Source organism: Lepidothrix coronata, unplaced genomic scaffold (genome assembly GCF_001604755.1).
Source record: "Lepidothrix coronata isolate B3197 unplaced genomic scaffold, Lepidothrix_coronata-1.0 Scaffold2, whole genome shotgun sequence".
NCBI classification, from domain to species: Eukaryota; Metazoa; Chordata; class Aves; order Passeriformes; family Pipridae; genus Lepidothrix; species Lepidothrix coronata.
In genome coordinates, this window is record NW_016690182.1 from 3389455 (window position 1) to 3409843 (window position 20389).

The 20389-nt window shown below is 40.6% G+C and overlaps 1 protein-coding gene across 11 annotated transcripts in view; it reads right to left on the reverse strand.

Annotated features, from left to right (window-relative positions):
* Positions 1-20389, reverse strand: part of GRIA3 (glutamate ionotropic receptor AMPA type subunit 3) — a 416095-nt gene that overhangs the window by 48104 nt on the left and 347602 nt on the right. For all 11 annotated transcript variants that reach the window (XR_001875066.1, XM_017816354.1, XM_017816418.1 and 8 more), the window contains 6 exons: positions 14877-14930; positions 13261-13422; positions 9534-9701; positions 6110-6214; positions 4680-4787; positions 3338-3544 (listed from right to left, as the gene is read on the reverse strand). Coding sequence is in view for 10 of the 11 variants with exons in the window: in XM_017816354.1 (XP_017671843.1) it covers positions 3338-3544; positions 4680-4787; positions 6110-6214; positions 9534-9701; positions 13261-13422; positions 14877-14930 (804 nt within the window). In the remaining variant the exon portion in view is untranslated. The remainder of the gene's footprint in view (positions 1-3337; positions 3545-4679; positions 4788-6109; positions 6215-9533; positions 9702-13260; positions 13423-14876; positions 14931-20389) is intronic.

The window sequence follows — 20389 nt, forward strand, 5'->3', positions numbered from 1 at the left end:
GAAGCAAGAGCGACAGTAACAATGAACTGGCACAAACCAAACATTAAATATAGTTAATTAGGGTTTTGACATTAAAATGACAAGCCATTCACTTCCTATGACTGTCCTAAGAGCAATTTTAGGAAAGAGTCGTATGCATGGGGCTAAGCAAAAAAGGGCACAGTATTCAAAAAGCCCCAGCAGTGCCAGGTGGTGGTAAGGAGACTGTTGGGTCAGGAATACACTCACTGTATCTGACAAATGACTAGTCCCTGTTTATTACGTGAGACAAATGCAATCTAAAGGATTGTGTTTCTGCCACAACTCAGCTCAGCTGCTGGATAACTGGTACCAAAACCAATCAGGACCCTTTTATCCCCCCAAGTCTGTCTTCCATACATGCTAATAAAGACACTTAAAATCTAATCTCCTTGTCTTCCCAAAATGGAATCCAGAGGAGCCAAATCTGACAGTCATTTTGCCGACAAGGCTCACAAGGGCATTAGAGTAACATACAGTTTTAGTTCCCTAATAGAGTTTTAAGCCCCTGAGAGATAAAGGAAAGTCAGTACGTAAATGAGGCGTTTGCTCCAAATAATTAGCACTTCTAGAGCATTTCTCATCTTCAAAGGGCTTAGTGCATGTCCTCGTGAGTGTGGTACACAGCCCCCTCTCAACAGATGGAGGAAGAGGCCAAGGGTATTTCATGATGTTTGCAAACAGAGCTGGGAAAAGGTCTGGAGGGCTGGTGAGGTTTGCACTCAGAGTTCATGGGCTGTTTCCTCTGCTTACAGAAATCCAGGTGGATTTCCATGGAGCTTGCCAGTCAGTTCAGCTTGGCAGGCCAGGGAGCTGGCTCAGCAGAGCAGGGCTGTAGGAATTAACCTGGGCCTGCACTCAAACCTCACGGGACGACTCTGACCTTTGAATAATTGAGCACTGCAGCGAAGAGGCTTCAGTAACAGAGCTCACAGCTTGCACACAGGAGCTGTTGGGGGTCAGGGAGGAAAACATTCCTCAATTTTTCATTAACAAGAAAACACAGATGCAAACTGTGCTCAGAATACAAAGGAACAGACCTTTTTGCAGGGGAAAATGACATGGTGGGGTGGGTTTGGGGTTGTTTTAAACTATGGTCTGTGGTGCCTGCAGGGCTGGTCTTGCTGGTGTGGAAAGGTCACGAGTATGGTTGGTCACAGGGATGTGGACAGGGCTAAGTTTGACGCTAAGGAGGCAGAGCTCTCTGAGCAAGGCTCGTCCCAAGGGGTTGTGGAAAAGGCAGCTGCAGCCAACCTGTTTATCACAGAATTGTTTGGGTTAGAAGGGACTTCTGAAGATTATCTAGGCCAACCTCCCTGCAACAAGCAAGGATATCTTCCATGAGATCAGGTTGCTCAGAGCCCTGTCCAGCCTGACCTTGAATGTTTCGAAGGATGGGGCATCCACTGCCTCCCTGGACAACCTGTGCCAGCTCCTTGGCACCCTCACAGTAAAGAGTTTCTTCCTAATATCTAATCTGAATCTACCCTCTTTCAGTCTAAAGGCATTTCTTACTGTTCTATCACTACACACTCCTGTAAAAAGTCCCTCTCCAGCTCTCTTGTAGCCCCTTTAGATATGGGAAGGTGCTCTAAACTCTCCCTGGAGCCTTTACTTCTCCAGGTTGAACAGTCTGAACTCTCTCAGCCTTTTCTCATAGAAGAGGTGCTCCACCCCTCTGAGCATTTTTGTGGCCCTTTATCCCGATGGATCTTACATAGCACAGCAGCTGCACAGGCTCATCTTACTCGGCTCAAGTCCCATCAGAAGTTGCCCACACCACACCTTTCCTCCTCTAGTGCAGACAGTCCCTGTGCCTGACTGTTAGCAGCAAGTTCAGGTTCTCTTTTGCCTTGCTTTTTGCCTATGGTATGATTATTTTTTTAAGTGAATAAACTGCTTGTCACTCGAAAATAGATCAAAAGGACCCAATTACAGCTGATATTCTTGATATTTCTTGAACCACACACAGAGAAACTGAGGGTTTAGATTTCCAGTGCAATGTAATTTGCTCGGAACTAAATGAAACCTTTGCTTCAGAGGTTCTCAATGGACTTGTGTTCTCTAACAGAGCCAACATCAGTTTCCCAAGTTGCATAACTGAGGCATGGGGAGTTCAGAAGGTTTGCTTAACGTCAAACCTCAGTGCAACAGGGAAGCAAAGATGTAATCCAGGCATCCAGCCCCCTGTTTACTTTCTCATCAGTACATTTCCCTTCCTGCCATAATATGATACCACAAAAACATTTTTATTTTTATAAAATATTTTGAGGTTGAAGAGACTACCACATATATAATAAGGCATCAGAACTGACTGCTCCAGAGTAAGAAAACTTCTGCAAATCTAGTAATTATTTTAAGAAGACTGATTCATTTGAAAAGAATTATCTCACCAAACATTTTGCAAGAATGATGATGTATTATCCCAAGGAAATTTTGAGGTGACTTTTAGAAATTACACTCAGCCATGGAACAAAAGGAAGCAATTGAAATATTCGCTTCTGCTCAGATATTTTTAATAGAGGAAAGCTTGTTAAAAATAAACTGTAAAAAAGATTTGGGCGGAATCACAAATCATCTCATTAGCATTTGGGGCAAAAAAAAAAAAAGCAAAGATGAAATATCAGCTTGAAAAGTCTTTTCTGCAGAGCCAATTTTCTCCCCCTTCCATCTGGTTTATCTGTATTCCAAAATTCTCATTTTCAAAGAAGTTTCTAAAATGGTAATTCCGGACTGTTTTTGTTCTTACTAAACAAAGCAATGTACACCCAATATAGAAATATAAAGAGGAATGCAATGAATTAGGTTTTTTTTTTTTTTTTTTGTCTGCCAGTTGATTTTTAAAACCAAATCAAGGGTTTAAAAAGAAAAAAGATAAAAACAACCTTGGGGTTAACTGAGTCTTTAGTCTCTGGTCAAACACAAACCAGCATCAGTGACTCAACGAGGACCAGAATCACAGATGAGACCTTTAATGGGAGGGACACCCTCCCAGCACTTAAGAGACTAATACAGAAAAAGGAGATGTGGCAAATGAAGCAGCAGCATATGAAGGGCAAACTGGAAATTCTGCTTTAAACAAGAATTTGAAATATGCCCAGTGCTACTTCTCAACATTTTGTGGACTCTGATTGGAGGAACAGTAGTAAAAAAGTGACACTTTCCTGCAATGAAACAATTAGAAAAGTAAACTATTAAAAGAAATTTCTACAAAGAAATATCTAGAATTTTAAAGGTAGTATTCAAACAGATGATCTTTATTTTGCAGTTTATTAACTTTTTATAAAGAACATTAAAATGAAGGTTAAGAGAAACTTACCCCATAGACCAGTTCACCCACCATGCCATTCCATATCTTAGTCTCAGGGTCCCTAGCTCCATATTTCCCATCTCCAACAATTGACAGTTTGTATTTTATTCCAACATGTTTTGCTATTTCAGAAGCTAAGTCTACACAATATCCTTCATATCTCTCATTCCCTTCTAGTTGTTCATGGTTTTTCTTATACATTACATATGGTGATTCCTTTGAAACAAAAGTAAAGATCAAAAGTCTATGAATGTAAAATACAGCTGTAAACCACACACAATGAGAGTTGTTATTATCCTTTATATTACTGGCTAGTATTTACAATATTTCCTGCTTTGGTACAGAAATTAGAAAGACAGACTTCTGCAGTTTAAAAATCTTTGGCTGATCCTACAGCCACACATACTGTTGATTGCACTCCTAGTACGGACCCACTGAAGACAGCAGGATTTTTAAACAAAGTTACACTTCTGTTTGCAGGCCTCATTAGGCAGTCAAATAGCATCACTGCAGTAATAATTCAGGTTTTAATGTTTAAGGACTGACATACCCAACACCTGTACCATCAACATCATTTCTTAAGGCCCCAGTGGTCTAGAATGGGGCTCTGATGGAAGTATTTCCGAAGCAGCCTAAGGGAATCTAGGCTAAAATCCTCAGCAGAATTTTTTATCATTGAATTCCCTTAGCCTTCTTGGGAAATTCTAGCTGAAATGCTGGTTACATCTCGCTAAATCCATAGGAGTATAAAATACAATGCTTCAGGAAATAGCATAAAATTGGCTCATGCTTAGCAGAACTGTAACAGGCACAAAAGTCACAATGAATACTGTACAGAGCAGGTCTGTAGAGGCGTTGGGAGGTGCTGCTGCTCGTGAGACACAGGAAGAGCTTTGCTCCTTTGGAATTGCACAGGTATAGGCTGCTTTTCACACAGTGCTAGAGCAGTTCCAGTTCTCTACAGGCTTCATTGTGCCACCCTTACTCAGTCCACAGGGGTTGCGTTTACAGGAGCTGTACCTGAGTGAGGGGTGCAAGATTTGACCCTACAGCAGGAAGGCCAGATCCTGTGGTCATTTACATACATGCACAATAACTTCACTTACATGAGGCATTTAATTGAGTTCAAGTGTCTGAGAAGCAGCAAAACACAATGGTGAGCTCAGTGAGCTCCTCCAGTGAGCAAACTTACTGATAAGTTTGCAGGGTCAAGCCCTCAGAACATCTCTGGGAGATACTGAACTTTCCAGTCACTTGAAGTCACACAGTATTCAACATCTGCCTCCTGGCAAGGTGTCTAACACACCTTTGTGTTTCCTAAACACAAACACACTAAGAACATAAAACTTACCAAGATGGTAGTGACTACTATAGTTCTGTTCTCCACAGATGAGCTGTCATTAGAGGGGAGCTGATCTAATGCTGGCACAAATCTTTCATATTCATTCCAATAACCAGCCTATAAAAATGGAGATTGTTATCTCATTACACACCTTTACAAGGACTCTGGTACCTGAACTTCTAAAAGAAACTGTCGAAACATATGGGTTTGTAACATTTCTCACATTTCTGTTTCTGTCATTAAAGTACCACATTAGCTTTAAGTTAATTTCCTTAAAGAAATAATGTTCTCAACCCCAAGAGCAAATAAGCACAAGCCAAATCAAAGTGAAAATACATATTAAATTCCCCTATCTCAATCAACATCATCATGGTGCCTGTGGAATAAATTCCCATGTTTCCACAGCATAAGAATATACTACAGGCAAGAAAATAAACTGCACAGCATTCTGAATAAAGTTCTCTGATTTTGTAATTTTTATCCATATTCTGCTGCAGTTTGGCCAGTGAATACAGCCCCTGCAGACCTTCCTGAACTGGCTTGAGAGCAGATGCAGACATTGTCAGCAATGCAGGCACAGCAGCTTTATCTTCAGTACAGGATACAAACCCCTTTGTGAGGTGACTGTTTATCAGCTGGCTAGTGCTGACCTTCGTGGTGCTGTGGCTACACCACTAGGCTACTACACTAGTTTTTATATTTCTGCACAACACAGAAGTAACACTGTTGGCTGCACTGTACACCTACATGAGTGCCTGGGCCACGTCCACAGGCTTTTTGTTATCAAACATGTGCAGAAGTGTTTAAGGAGTCTCAGTGGTGACCAAGCAGGTTAGGTACCTATCTACGGGTGAAGTCAGGGGGAGTTAAGAGACTCAGCTATGCAGACTCCTCTCTCAGTACTTCTGTGACCCTATCCACCTAATTATTTTTGAAAATCTGCCTTAAACGTCTTTTACAACACAGAACTAGACAATTATCCCACTTAGGATCTACAATTTATTTAGGAGACAAGAGAATGAGTAGGAAATTCTAACTAAAATCAAACATTTCCTGTTAATTTCAGAAGGTCTCACTGTTTCCAGCTTCACTATGGCTCTAAAGCACTATATGGTTAGGGAAGGAAAGACTGAAAAAATTTAGAAGAGAAGGCTAAGCACAGGAGCATGACAGCAGGTATTATGCTTGGCAGTGGAAAACCTCCAGAAGGGTTTTAAAAGAAGAAGTTGTGCCTGAAGTTGACATGGAAACCAATGAAGATATTAAGCAAGGTGAGTGGTTTAGTCCAGGAACTGAATAGAGAAGGTTCCTGGGATAGGGAAGACAGCAGAGAAGGTGGGGATTTCTCAGGGCCCCATTATTACACTGCCTCTATGGTATTTTTGTTTCATTAGTTTCTGGTGAAGGTGTGAAATCTGGATGCATATCTTGAAACCCACCTTCCGTGACCCACCAGCTTTCATTTCATACACATCAATGGTGTAATTCATTCTCCGCCCATAGGTGTCGAACTGGATGTTCCCTGTCATTCCTTGTACTTGCACCTTAAGGGAAAAAACAGGAAAAACATTTTAATAAACGATTCACTTTATTTTTTTGCTCTGTTATATTTTGCAGGAACCTACTAGCCCTAGCCCAATTCTTACCTATGTAAGAGCCTGGTAATGCTTTTGACACAGCCAGTTATATTCTTCAAAACAAAACCAATCCAAATTCTCTCAGTTCCAGCTGTACATATTTGTTAGTTAGTACTCAGCTGGTGACTCACTGCTGCAGAGTGAGCTGCATTTAGGTGAAATTAGCCCTGCAGGTATGTTAAATGTAAGAAAGACTGATTCTGCCACGCTTGGTCACGCTGAGTTCACTGGTACAGCACGGAGCACCAGCGAGGCACGAGCAACAATTCAGTGCCATTAAACCCCTCACAACATGGTACAGAGCGATCTGCAGTGTGGACCAGACTGACATAGCACATTCCAGGAAGTGCTTTATTTTAAGATCAGTCCCAGTGCAGGAGAAAGGAATGAATGTCTTCTCTGAATGAGCACAGACAATTGCCTCTACTGCTTATGGAGTTTTGGTCTCGGTCGGGATGGATGGGTGTGCAGACGGTAAGTCATTAGCGTTGCCTACTCACATGAATCATCCAAAGGGGAAGTATAAAGTACCTCATTTCAAAGAAGAAGTCTTTCTTATTTCCCTGTATTAAAGGATGAGGTATTTTCACTCACATCACTTAGCAACACTGACAAGCTGTCATCTCAGGCAGAAGAGGTAACAGTCTCAAACTTCAGGAGGGGTAAATTAGCTTTAATATTTAGCAAAAACTGTGGAAGTTCCAGGAAGAAGTGATGTTAGACTAGTCAAAGGCAAACTGTTCAGGGCTGGTGACTGATCTGCTGTTCACAGTTTAGAGATGGTGGACAAGGATACATAAAATAACCAAAATTCCACGGACCCCAAATTATCCAGTGAGCCAAATTCAGACTGACATACGAGTAAATGGATTTGAACCTTTCTTAAAATAGTCTATATCATTACAGGGGGCTGGAAGAAAATGTGAGTTATTCATCTCCAGAAAGCTAGACAGATGAAATGGATTTTGAAAACCAAATTTGACCCTAAGAGGTCTTATCAGCTGTGGACTGAGCAAATGTATTTGTGGGGTAGTTGACACATAAGTTGCATCCAGATGTGAGTTGCTGTGCCTGCTTTTGGCTCCTGCTGGAAGCTGTCTGGCTACCTTAGCACAGCAGTGACTGTGTGTCCCAGCAGAGCTTGTTAGACCAACTTCATCCTGATGTGCATTGAGACATGAGCTTCGTGCACTGGACACCTCTGGACTTCAAATTTAATTTGTTTCTATCTTTGGTGGGAAAACTCAGCACTTTGCAAAACCTGGCTGCACCGAGGCAGGAAGGCTCACCCAGGACTGAAACTCTTCTGGTAGCAGCATGTGGAGGCAATCACAAACACAGTGACTATTTATAAGTGTCCAGATCTGCTCAGGCAAACTGTCTGCCACTGACCTCATGTCTTAGAACCAGCTTCAGAAGCAAAGACATGCGCAGTTTTCAAGGCTGTAGGGAAGAAGATTCAAGTAATGCCTATTTCTCTTTGGCCAGCAGGATGACTATAGTGTGGCACTGAACCTTCTGCTGGCAGGGGATGGATATTTCAAGGATATCTCAGAAAAAAATATTCTTATCTGAGTTGATGCTACAGAGTAGAGAGGAAACATTGTTAAATCAGAGTTGTTTTTTTTTTTTCCCTAAGCAAAGATTCAAGATCATTGTCTGAACAGAAGGAGAGAGGGTGATGGAACAGGATGGGGACTGGAAGGCAGTGTGGGATGATCTTGGGTAGCTATTGTTGGAGGTGTATATAAAACTCACTTGCATGACTTTGGATAGCTAAAACAATATAAGGCAACCAGCCAAAAGTCAAACTTCTGCATTTTTTGCCAAATCATGAGTTTGGCTTTTTATAATATTTTTTAATATGTTTTTTAAAAAAAATTCTCCTAAATAAGGGAGTGTCCTGTAGAAGTGTTAGTTTTCTCTACTGACATGAATACTTCATACCTCATTCAGAGGAGTTTTATGTTTTGCTTGTAATTAAGTTCAAATGGACAGTACCAATTCTTTAACTATTGTAAAGGTTGAATTTAGTTATTTCTTTTCAAAAGTATGCAACACTACATTAGTGAATGTGCAGTTAGGAAGTGACAAAATGGTATAAAAAAGAGCTCTGGCTCTTTTTATGTGAGACTGAACCACCTCTCTCACTCCTAAGAGCAATATAATCTGATTACAACTGTCCACAATTCATTATAACCTCCTGATAGAATCCTTAACAATTTGGTAACTGAGAAAAAGCAGTAATTAAGCCAAGTGTATGAAGGTTGACCTAGCATTTGTTTACACCTAACACGGGCTTAATTCTGATCTCACTCACTCCAGCTCTATGTCTGCATTAATATAATCAATTCTAACAGGTTTATTTGAGAGTTATTTGAGCCAGATCAAAAGCAGAGTTTTTGTCTCTTGTATCTACAAAAACATTATTCAATTTTTTTCATTGTCAATAGCTTTAACACAAATAGCAGCATAAGAAGAGTGAAAAATCAACAAAATTAGAGACATAAGTGAGGTAAGATCCTATATTATTACTAGTGTCAGGGATAAAAAATTGGCCATGCAGCAGGTAATCTGTTTGAGTGTTATGCCAGGAATCAGAACTGGTTGGAGGTTAAACTGTGTCAAGGTTCAGGCTGGTGCTGAAATCCAGCAGTACTGCTGTGACCAACAACAATTCTTCCACTGCTTTAAACCAATCTGAGTTGACTTTTTACTGTCAAATTAACAAAACTGCACACTTGTGTTTTAATTCACAAATACACGTATTCCTGCAAGATTTACAATACACATGCTGTAGACCCACTCTAGTTCTCTTAGTCAGATTTGCAGGCTCAGACTTTAGAAACCCCCAATACATGTTTGACTGCAAAAGGCTCATGCTCACTCTCAGGGGAAGTTGGGGTGTGACAGGGGATCTGAGGGACTGTGGGTGCTCTGGTGTGAACAACCAGGCAGCTGCTGCACCAGTATTAGAGGGATGAGATTGTGGCCGAAGCTTTGAGAGCTAGTTTGTTACGCCTTGCTCTCCATTGAATACATTTTATCCACCCTTCGGAGCTTGTCATTAAGTTTGTTTTCACTTTCTTTTTTCCCCCGAGGAGCTGCAGCTGTTTGTGTGAGGGCAGGAGCTCTGTGTACACGGAGCAGGACACAAGCGTGGTCCCAGCAGAATTGCTGCTGCTGTGGAACACACACATTCATTAGCCAGCACACTCGCCCTTACCATTTTCAGCGCTCTTTCTATATCAATTCCTTGGCTCCATGGTACTGCAGGGTTAGCCAGGCAGTCTCCAGCACTGCCTCTCCTGGAGACATCCACACGCTGTCTTCGGAGGTAACGGAAAGCCTCTGCTATGACTAGGACTGCATCGTGGGTCAGTGCAGATGTGTACTGCAATCGGGGCAAAGAGAAGATGGTGACAAACTGCAATCTTAGAACTGCCCCACGTGTGTCAGGTGAAGTCCTCCTCTTTGTTAGAACACTCTTACAAGAATCACGCTTGCCAAGCCATTTGCTTGCTCCCTGTCTTTCAGCTGGTGATTTGTTAGTTTAAAAATTCAACTTATTTCAATTAACAAATTAAAAATATTTTCATTTTGTATAGCATATATAGCAGCAAAATAACAAAACCAGTTTATAGTTGCACAAAATTTCAATTTAATTGGAAACCTCATCTAAATGAGGTTAGTACAAAAGTCTGCAGTTCCATGCTGGACCATACTGCTACCAAAGAAAAGCTCATATGTGGGTTTTTGCTTGGAGTAATTTTTTTTGTTTTTAACAAGATTGCCAAGACAGCTTTGAACTGAAGTTAACATAAATCACTTCTGCTTGGATCACAATTCTGATTAGGTAGCATCTGTGGCAAGAAACAGATCAGATTAGTTTTCTTAGAAAACAGCTATACAGGCAAGCAATCACAAAATACACTTTAGGCATTACATCTCTTCAGTAATTTCCCACCTGCCTTCCCTTACTCCATGGCAAATCTGCAGAGGGTGGGAAACTGTGTGTAGCAGCAGCTCTTGAACAAAACTCCCAGACAACTTACTTGTTCATGCTGCTGTCAACTTCATCCACTGCTTGTCACATATATCTGGTGACACCCCCTGGTGCTATAAATTTAGTATCTCCTAGGAAATGTTATGGAAGTGGGGGTTTTTTTCACATTTTTTCCACATTTATGTGTTTGTCTAGAAGTTTGTCCCTCCTGGACTTTGCATGTGACATCTCTGGCTTTCACTGGCATTACACCTCTAACTTCAGGGTCTGTGTAGAGGAGACCCTGTCAGCACACACCTACTGGGAGCAATCAAATGTGTTCAGTGTGTAAGACCAGATTTCAACCCTCTTGTAACTGATCCTTCATATTTCCACAGCGTTTGTAAGAGGATGAAGAGGAAAAAACAAGAATGTAAGAGGGATCTGTGTGTACTGGTGCTCCTGCCCTTCTTATGGCAGTCTGTGGTACCACAGAGACCCTGCCTCCCAAGGAACCTGATGCTGGAGTTCGTGCCAGAAGACGTGCTGCCCATGCACGAGTTAGGCCGAAATCCAAGTTTCAACTGCTTGTTCCGATTCGGAAGAAGTTAATTCTATCCTGTAGGGCAGGATAGCACAACTGAAGGTCTGCATTTCTTAAAACTGTGTGTTATCCTTCAGTTTGACAGAAGCCCTTATGAATTCTGCACACAGTGAGGTGTCTGCATGTGCAGATCAAGAGAATTCTGTCTGATAAAAAAAAGTGCAAAGGTAGGGCTGTGAAAAACGTTATACAGCAGACATTCTTACTGACCTTTAAACAACAACAGTTTATAAACTCTTACTGGGTGTGTATGGTGGTTCCTGCTCTGACTGTAAAGGCACAGGCATTCTCTGATCATGCCCACCTGCACCTCTCCCTGTAGTGCTTTGCAATGATTACTCTCTCCTCTTTTAGAAAGTTAACAAAGGTTATACGTCACAATCCACGCAACAATACAGAACCAGACAGTATTTTTAAGGTATTTGTTCTTGTATTAAAAAAAAATCTTGTAATAGCTGTCCAATCTAGCACTACATAAAACTTACACACTGATAATTTTTTCAGCAGACTGCGTCAATTGTCAGTAACCTTAATGCAGTCCCTTCCAAGTCATGCCAAGAGAGCTATCTAATTTTCTACTTTATTTGAATTCTACTTATAAATGCATGAGCATGCAAAGAGAAAAAAGAGAGAAAGAAGGGAAAGGCTGATAAAATACAGAATAAATTAAACATTGGGGCTTTAATCTCTAGGCAATTTTATTTCCTAATCAAAAATACTGTACATCAATTTTTAAGTATGCTTTTTGTCTGATTGACAAATACTGTGCACATTTCTATAATGAGCGATACATTTGTGCAAAGGTAAGGTAATCTTTGTGTTTGTACCATATACTTAAGAACCTTTGTTAAGGAGGAAGAATAATTATTCCCTCAAGGTAAATTGCTTTCAAGTGGAATAAAATTTTCTCAGGTTAACTGTATGTATTTCAGAGCTTTTAAGATTAGTATGATACTTATCTTCACTTCTGCATCACTGCTAGGAAGCTTTAGAAAGCAGGACTAGGTCCTAATCCACGGGCAACAGTACACTAATCTGGGCTTTGTGAGCCTCTGTTTGCCTTTCTCTTCTTCCTCTGAAATGCCCACCAAGGCTGTGGGATGGTGTGGGATTAAGATAATTTTCCTCCCTCACAGAAATCATATGCTCCCAGGGATGGAAAAGTGTATCTCTGAATGGCACTGCCAGAAGCAGCAGAACCTCGTAACTGGTTCCTGTTGTGTCTTTAGTCCAACCCAGCACTACCACCTACCCTGGTAACCCCCCATGCATGGGACTGGAAGAGATTTTTCCTTCATATCTAGTATTTTAATGCTTTCCTGAATTTTGTCTTACTAATACCAAGACATGATCCCAGTTTATCAAAGTAATTTTGAAATCCAAATCTGTTCATCAATTTGCATGTGTCCCACCCAAATTAACAGGACAGACATGAACTGTCTAATCATGGCTGTGGTTCTTAGGTTTGGCTTCCCTGACTGGACTTCTGGGAGTGACAGAATTTAAGGTCTTCTCATCTACCACCAGACCAATATCCATTCACCTATGGATATTGTTGAAAAAGAACAAGCCTCACAAAAAGAAGAGAAAGAAGGAATGTAATAGGAATATTAGTAATATGCAGTGGTCCTAGAAGATTTTATAATTTCCATGCCTGGACAGAGTATCCTTGATGCACTCCTTGACTGGACAGTGAATAGCATCTCTACTACAGAGATGCTATAGTAGAGGCACAAAAAGATCTGGGGGAGATAGCAACAGGTTACCAGTCTCCTAATAAGAATGGCATTTACTTCACTCACTCTATGACAGTTTTGGTAAACCTGGGACTTCCATTCAAAAAAAATTGAAAAATTTTATTGGTTGCAGATATAATGGCCAGACTATTCAAGTAAAGGACAGAGGTGCAAAATACAGGGTTAGATTAGGAGGGCAACTGTCAGCAGTGACTGTGAGGTAGCAGTGGCTCCTCAGTGAATTCAGAGCTACTACATTTTGCACATGAAATTCTCTATTACCATTTAAATGGACTAGTAATCCACAGTCTGCATCTAAACCCTAACCTAATTAGCCCCCACCCCCACCCCAAAACTAACTCAAGAAGCTCAAGTCAAAAGTTGTTATATCCACTGCACAACACCAGGATTTGCAAGCCCAAGCCTTTGCCTCTAAGGAACTCCCACCATGGTGGGCACTTGTGTGTGACTACCAGCCTCTGCTTCTTTCTTCTGGAAGGGCAGTGAATGTTGCAGTATAGTCTAATCAGGGATCTGTATCATGCACATGCAAATATCCGAGGTTAAAAAGTCACAAATAATTATTAAAAGCATATCATTGCCATCACTGTCAGGTTAAAATAAATACCTTTAATGGTGAGTTTTTAGCTTCAGGGAATTCCCTTTCATCAAGCCTCACCCAGCGCTGCAGAAATTGTTGAACCATTGGGTTTTCATTATTAACAATCTGGAATCCAGTAATGTTGGCACCTCCATGCATTACTCTCTCCAGAACAATGTCTGTGAAACCCTGGGAGGACACATGTAAAAAACGAGAATCATTGTCATCCAAAGTCCCTTTTCTTTGGCTCAGTTTTACCTGCTACAAGTGCAGCACAAAAGAAATGGATTAATGTCCCTCTTGTTAGCTGACAATATTCTACCAAGGAGACAGAATAGAATTTAAAACATCTTTTTGTTCTTTCAGTACAAAACTGCCTTGTTGGATTGTGGCAACGTGGTACGTAATGTTCACCAGTCAGAAAGAAAACTGTGGGGGAACTTGAAGTACTATTTCCTCTGTTGTCCTCAGCATGATGAAACTGGTCAAAGACCTCAAATCCCATTTGTACAGTAAAGTGCAAAGGAAGGTTCAGGGCTGGGAGCAGAAAACCACTCGACACTCAACTGTTCTGTGGAGGCAAAGCACACACCTCTTGCCAGGCAGTTCTCCATCACAGCATCTCTTAGCATTTCACTTGCAAACAGAACGGGATGATTCTCTCCCACTCTGTTGTTATTTATACCTGAGGCAGTAAATTGGAGTCTTTTTGATTAGTATGACTTGATTGCAGTCATGTTTATCTGAATGTCAATGGTTACACATGCTAAAAGGCAACCCAGAATAAGAACCTCTGTATTTCTATGCACACGCTAATCAGTGAGATCATGACTGGTTCTTATAATGCAAAATGACACATTTTAAAGTCAGACAGTACTTATACTAAATAAGAGTAATTTAAAAATTTGTCTTTTCTGCTTTAATCACACCAAAACATGGATATAGAAAATCTTTGAGTAAGTAGGATTGCTAACTAGAAAGTGTGAGTTTTGGAAAAACATTTTTCCAATCACAGTAGACACAGAACTCAAAACTGAGTCTTTCTGCAGGATTAATTACAATACAAGATGTTTATAAGGAACTTAAGCAGATGGTGTTTCAAAGGCATCAGAGAAGTCCCTGAAAGTCAATCCTACAATCCAGAAGAAGCTCTGATACAAATAAAAATGTACTGCCTCTTCCTGGTAGGTCAGCACATACAAAGGCACAACCCTACAGTCTGAAATACAAAAGAAAAGCTAAACAGCTTGGCTGGTTTAGTTAATGGAATTGTTCTAATTTGCAGCCTTTTACCACTTATACACAAATATGCTAAACTTATTTTTCCTGGAGTGCTTAAATATAAAGTATGTTACATAGAAGATTACAGTCACAAGCATTTAATTTATGAGGACAGAAATCAGTGCAAAGCACACAATTAAATTATTATTTTAAAACTGGTAGAGGATATGAGATTCTCAGACCAAAGAACGACCATAACTGAGTAAAAATGAAATACCAGTTCTAGTATTTACAGAAGTAATTTCTCAAAATCCAAGAACTCATCCATGCATTTCCACTTTCTTATTAAAGTTGCCACAACCTGAACAGAATATATTACCCTCTAAAATGCAGCTATACTTATCATGAAGAAAAGTTCTTACCAGGTTAGCTAACATGTAGTGATAGCCTCTAGAATGTTTGCCGAGGACTACAACCTGTGTGAAGAAAAAAATTACATATTATTCAGCTGTAAGAAGGTGACTCAACCAGTGGAAAACAGCCAGAGAATGAACATTCTGGTAATCTTTTATGCTCAATCCATAGACATGATGTAGTAATTTCTGTTTTTAAAACACACGAGCAGAGTAAAATAAAGAGTAACTCACAAGGCTGAGGAGACTCCGCTTGCAGAGATGACCTTACCCAGCAAACTCACTCTTGTGATCACAGTGTCTTCCCTGCTGACCAGGTTCATTTTAGTTATCAGTTCAAGCATTTCTGCTCTGAAATGAGGTAATACTATATCCACCCACTCACTAAACTCCTGTTTACTTTGTTCCTTGTTTGTGCAGTGTATGAGAGGTGGAGGACACAGCCCAGCCACTCACTGTCTTTATTAAACTACCAGCACAGCAGGGCTGGTCAGGTCATACAAGGAGTTTCCTGCCATGACAACCCTGGCCAAGCCTTGTCATACATGAATGCTTAAAGTCAAATTCCCAAAGTTATAAGCAGTGACCTTCATTGCCTTTTCACAGCTTTCAAAAGGACTGAAAACTTGTCACTTCCAGTGCATCTAAATGGATACATCTGACCTTAAGCATTTTGTCAAAATTTCTACTAAATGTTATGTTGCACATCATCTCCTGCCCTCCCTGACCCCACTTGGGCATCTCTCTGTACAAACAGAGTCATTAAATGGAATTGCTAAGAGACAAAAAGGCAGTAGGACGAACTAAGCAGGTGGATGCTGTGAGGGTCACAGGGAAGAGTGTCTGGCGAGCCTGAACTCTGCCATCCTGTATGCTCATCCCCACTTTAGGAACACTGTGCTTTTGCATAAAGAAGGAAAACATACATATCTCCCACGTCTATGCAGCTGACTGCTGCCTCACCAGCAATCCCTTCGTGCAAGACTTATGCCACTGCACTTCAGACCCAGCCCTCGCCTTCAGATGGTAATCTCAGTAACATCCGTCCAGTCCTACAGCCATCAGGTGCAACAACATCCAGCAGTAAGAATTTAATTTATAACTGTGGGGATTCCATGTGTGTCAGGACATAACTCATCTTACCCAGAACTGCTGGGTTAAAAATAATCAACATAATGTTGGTGATACACACACGTGTATCACTGACTACATCCTATGAGCAGCTCAAGTGAACAGATGATGCTTTTTGATGGAGAATCATCCAAAAATCTATACACACCATACAAACATACTTGTCCATGGTCATAGAAAAATGCTCCAAATGCCCATACTTTAAAAGACATCTTTTCAACATGTCTTTGCTAAAAACAGATGACATTTGAGTCACTGACTTCAAAGATACGGTTGAGCCTATTCAAGTTCTTGATTAAATTATTAAGTTCCCAATTGCCTCTTTGGGTAGTATTGTCCTTAATAGATGCCATTTCTTTTAAATTCACATTTAATTCTGTAGGAATTTGCATACTTCCAACAGTCTGAAAATAAATTGCTGCTCAGGTCCTCTAGAGAACTGTATGTACACTCCGTTGGTAGAAAGCATCTGCTTTCCTCCACTCACATTTGTTTTCTATGGAAATGTGCAGGCTTTCTTCAGATCATCTGGTGTGCATGCTATTTGCATACTGAATTCTCTGTGTTTTAATTTCACCTTAAAGGCAGGTTAGAGACAAAGAACTTACTTAAGAACAACAATACTCTTTGTGGTTTCAATCCTAATAACAAATAAGAAAGCTTTTATGTTTCCACACAGAAATGTGTTTATTTAAGAGAAAAATATCACCACAGATGAAGTCAGAGGCTGTAAGAAAAACACACATGGAGCCACTACAGGCATCAGGAGCAATAATGCAAATAGGAAATGTAGAACTCATTAGCATAGATCGGACTCAACTTCTGTCTCATCTGTTGTCATGTCTTCAAACTGACCAGAAATAATTCCGGTTAGTCCTGTAGAGAGGTTCAACATACTACAGTCAAGCTTTAATTCATAAAGCGTCTTTTAGAAGTGACCTGCCAGCATTTCTACTCACACAATCAACCCTGTTAGCTCATAACCATTGAACTGGATCTTAACAATGTTTTTAAAATTCACTACACACTACATTGCAGTCCTAAATCTTAACAAGTACAGCTCTACTCCTCCCTCACCTTCCACCCTCTACCAACTGCCCAGCATGTTGAAGGGAGCTGCTGGATTAGTGAGCCCAGCAGAAACAATCACAGACATATGTTACTCCTAGGGGAGTGAAGGGATGGATAAAGCTTCTTTATGAAGAAGGAAAACAGGAGTATAACAAATAAATCTCATCAACTGCTGATATATTGTGAAGCTTATACTGAAAGTGGGATATTGAATAGTGGTGGTGAATAGAAAGCCAGGATTACAGGGCAAGGATTTCACAGAGCTACATGTCTTTCGTAAGTTTGACTTCCGAGACTTAATATTGCTTTCACCTTGACTGAAAGAAAAGCTTATAAGATTTTACACTGAACAAAGGAGGAAGGAAAAAAACGGCTGGAAACCATCATGAATAATTCAGATTTCTGATCCCACATAATTCTTACTTTGTAGATAAAAAGATCATAATGTCAGGTTTGATATAGAATCAAATAAAGTTTGTATTTTTAATTAACTCTTCGGATATTTCCAATTAATTAAGAGAATATCTAGAGGGAACATAATTAAAATGTATCTGGTTTCAAAATAAAAGTAAAATCTGCTGGCCAACACCAGGCTTACTTGAAGTGCAGACCTATATGCCAGATTGAGGAATTAAGTCAGCATTGCCAATTTTACTTTTTTGATTTGCCTGGGGAAGTTCACTGCAAGCCTAAAGACAATTTGGTTTCCAATTCATCAGTCACCATTATAATAAAAAGGCAAGTACAAATTTTAATTACCTTAGTTTTTACATTTTTCTTAGTCTGGAAGATAGCACTTTAGATATTATTTGGCTAATATTAAATTGGTATGAACTGTTGCAATATTTCTAAAGCAATAATGACAATTCTCTCATGATGTAGTTCAAAGACTACACAACACCTAAGAGGAAGGACAATGAAGAGGAAGCAAAATAACTTTAATATTAACTTCACAACTGCTACACTATCTTTTGACTTATTTTCTAGTCAAATTACAAGCACAGGCAGTTCCTGGTCTAGAACATGGATCTGGGTTTTTAGGCCATGACAATTAAATACTGGGGTTAAGGATGAAGGAAACATTATGAGGAGACTGGTGAACTCTTAGATGAAAGTCAAGGCAAGAAAAGTCAAGGAAATGAATATTTCTCCAAGGACTTGATGAGGAACTAGGATGGTAAGAACAAGGTGTGTAGGTGAGCAATAAGCGCAGACCACAGGCAAGGAAAGAATGAGCTAACGAATGACAAGACCCTGTGGACTCAAAAGAGATCAAGCAATGGAAGAACAGTACAAGTCTGGCAAGTGGGACTGAGCAGTCCTAGTTTGTCTTTTAAAAATATCAGTGGTCTGTCTCTGATTCATAAAATTTCTTTTATGGATGGAGGAAATCACAGAACGGGTGAGGCTGGCAGAGGTCTCTAGGAATTGTCTTTTCCAACCCACTAGCTCAAAGCAGGGGCAGCAAGAACAGGCTGCTCAAGATCATGTCCAGTCAGGTTTGAATATCCCCAAGACAGATTCCACAAGCTCTTTGGGCAGCCTGTTTCAGTGTCTGATCGCTTTCACAGTAAAATGACTTTTCTTATGTTCAAACAGAATTTCCTGCATTTCGGTTTGTGCCCTTGTCTCTTGTCTTGTCACTGGGCATTGATGAGACCCTGAAACTCAGAGAGACTCTCTGAGAAGAGCCTGACTCGAACTTCTTCATTCCTTCCTATCAGGTATTTGCAGACAATATTGCTTTGAGCTTTCTCCTCTCCAGGCCAGGCAGCTATGCAACCCAAGCTCTCTCAGCCTTTCTTCGTAGGTCAGATGTTCCAGTCCCTTAATGGTCATAGGGCCCCTTCCCTGGACTTATTCCTGGATGCCCGTGTCTTTCCTATACTGGGGAGCCCAGAACTGTACACGGCACTTCAGATGTGGCCTCACCACTGCAGAGCAGAGGGGAAGGGTCACCTCTGTTGACCTGCTGACCATGCTAATACAGTGCAGCCCGGGATGTTGTTGGCCTTCTTCACTGTGACACTGCAGTGCTGGCTTGTGGTCAACTTGACTGCCAGGACCCCAAGATCCTTCTCTGCAGAGCTGCTTTCCAGCCAGGAAGCCTCTGTACCGGAGCATGGGGTTATTCTTCCCAGGCTCAGGGCTTTGCATTTCCCTTGGCTGAACTTCATGAGGTTCCTCTCTGTCCACTTCATCAGCCTGTCCAAGTATTGCAGCACAACTACCTGGTGTACCAAACTCCCAATTTGGGATAATCTGCCAACTTGCTGAGACTGCACTCCATCCCACAACCTTCAGTTCACTTATAGAGAGGTTAAACAGTATTAGCCCCAGCACCCTTAGGGGACTCCAAATACTGAACAGCCTCCAGCTGGCCTCTGTCTTGCTATCACAACCCTCTGAGCCCAGCAGTTCAGTTACTTTCAAATCCACCTTCCTGCCTCTGTGGGCTTTGATTTTAAAGAGTCATTGAAAAATACAAGCTAAGAGGATACGCCTGTACTTTTACTGAGAGAAGTAGCTATCATGACTTTGGCAGCAGTGAATGGAAAACTACCATGTCAAATTAATACCTGTTAGAAGCTCATCTTCACTTCATTTGAACCCACTGCCATCTGGTCAGTTTAGTCTGTTTAATCAAAGTTATTTATCATCCTTTATTTACAAATGAGAAAAGAAAGGAAAAAACTAGATCACAAATGTACAGACTACCTCAAGTATAGCTCAAAACCATGATATTTTATGAGTCTATTAGATCTTCCCATAACATACTGATGCTGACAGGCAGTATTGCCACAAAGAAAGTCTGGAGATTTTTACTGTGCTTTTCATACCAGACAAGTGGCAGAAATATGCCACTTTAATGGAATGACAGGCAGAGATCTGACCTGCTGTAATGTGTCTTTCCATTTCGACCCTATCTGGGAACAAGACAGTGTAACTCTAGAGTTCTTTCTTAGGTTTTGAAAAGACAGTAGTAAGAAAAATGAGATTTCCTATAAGCTCAGAATAAAAAAAGGATTTTGTTGTCTTTGTTGTGGTTATTTGTGCATTATTTTGAATTCCATTGTTGCAAAAAGCCCACATTCAAGAAAAAAACCCAATCTACTGATTTTTAAGTATATGTTCACATTTCTGAGGATAGGAGACCTCAGGTACCTCCAGTTGAACAGTAATGTGCCTTTAAACCTTGCTATAGAAATAAAATTATGACACCTTTGCCTTCAAAGCAGGGAGAAAATGCCAGAAGCAATTGCACAATTCTTTCTTTCTTTCCCGCAGCAAACAAGCAAAACAGACAAATGGACTGAGGG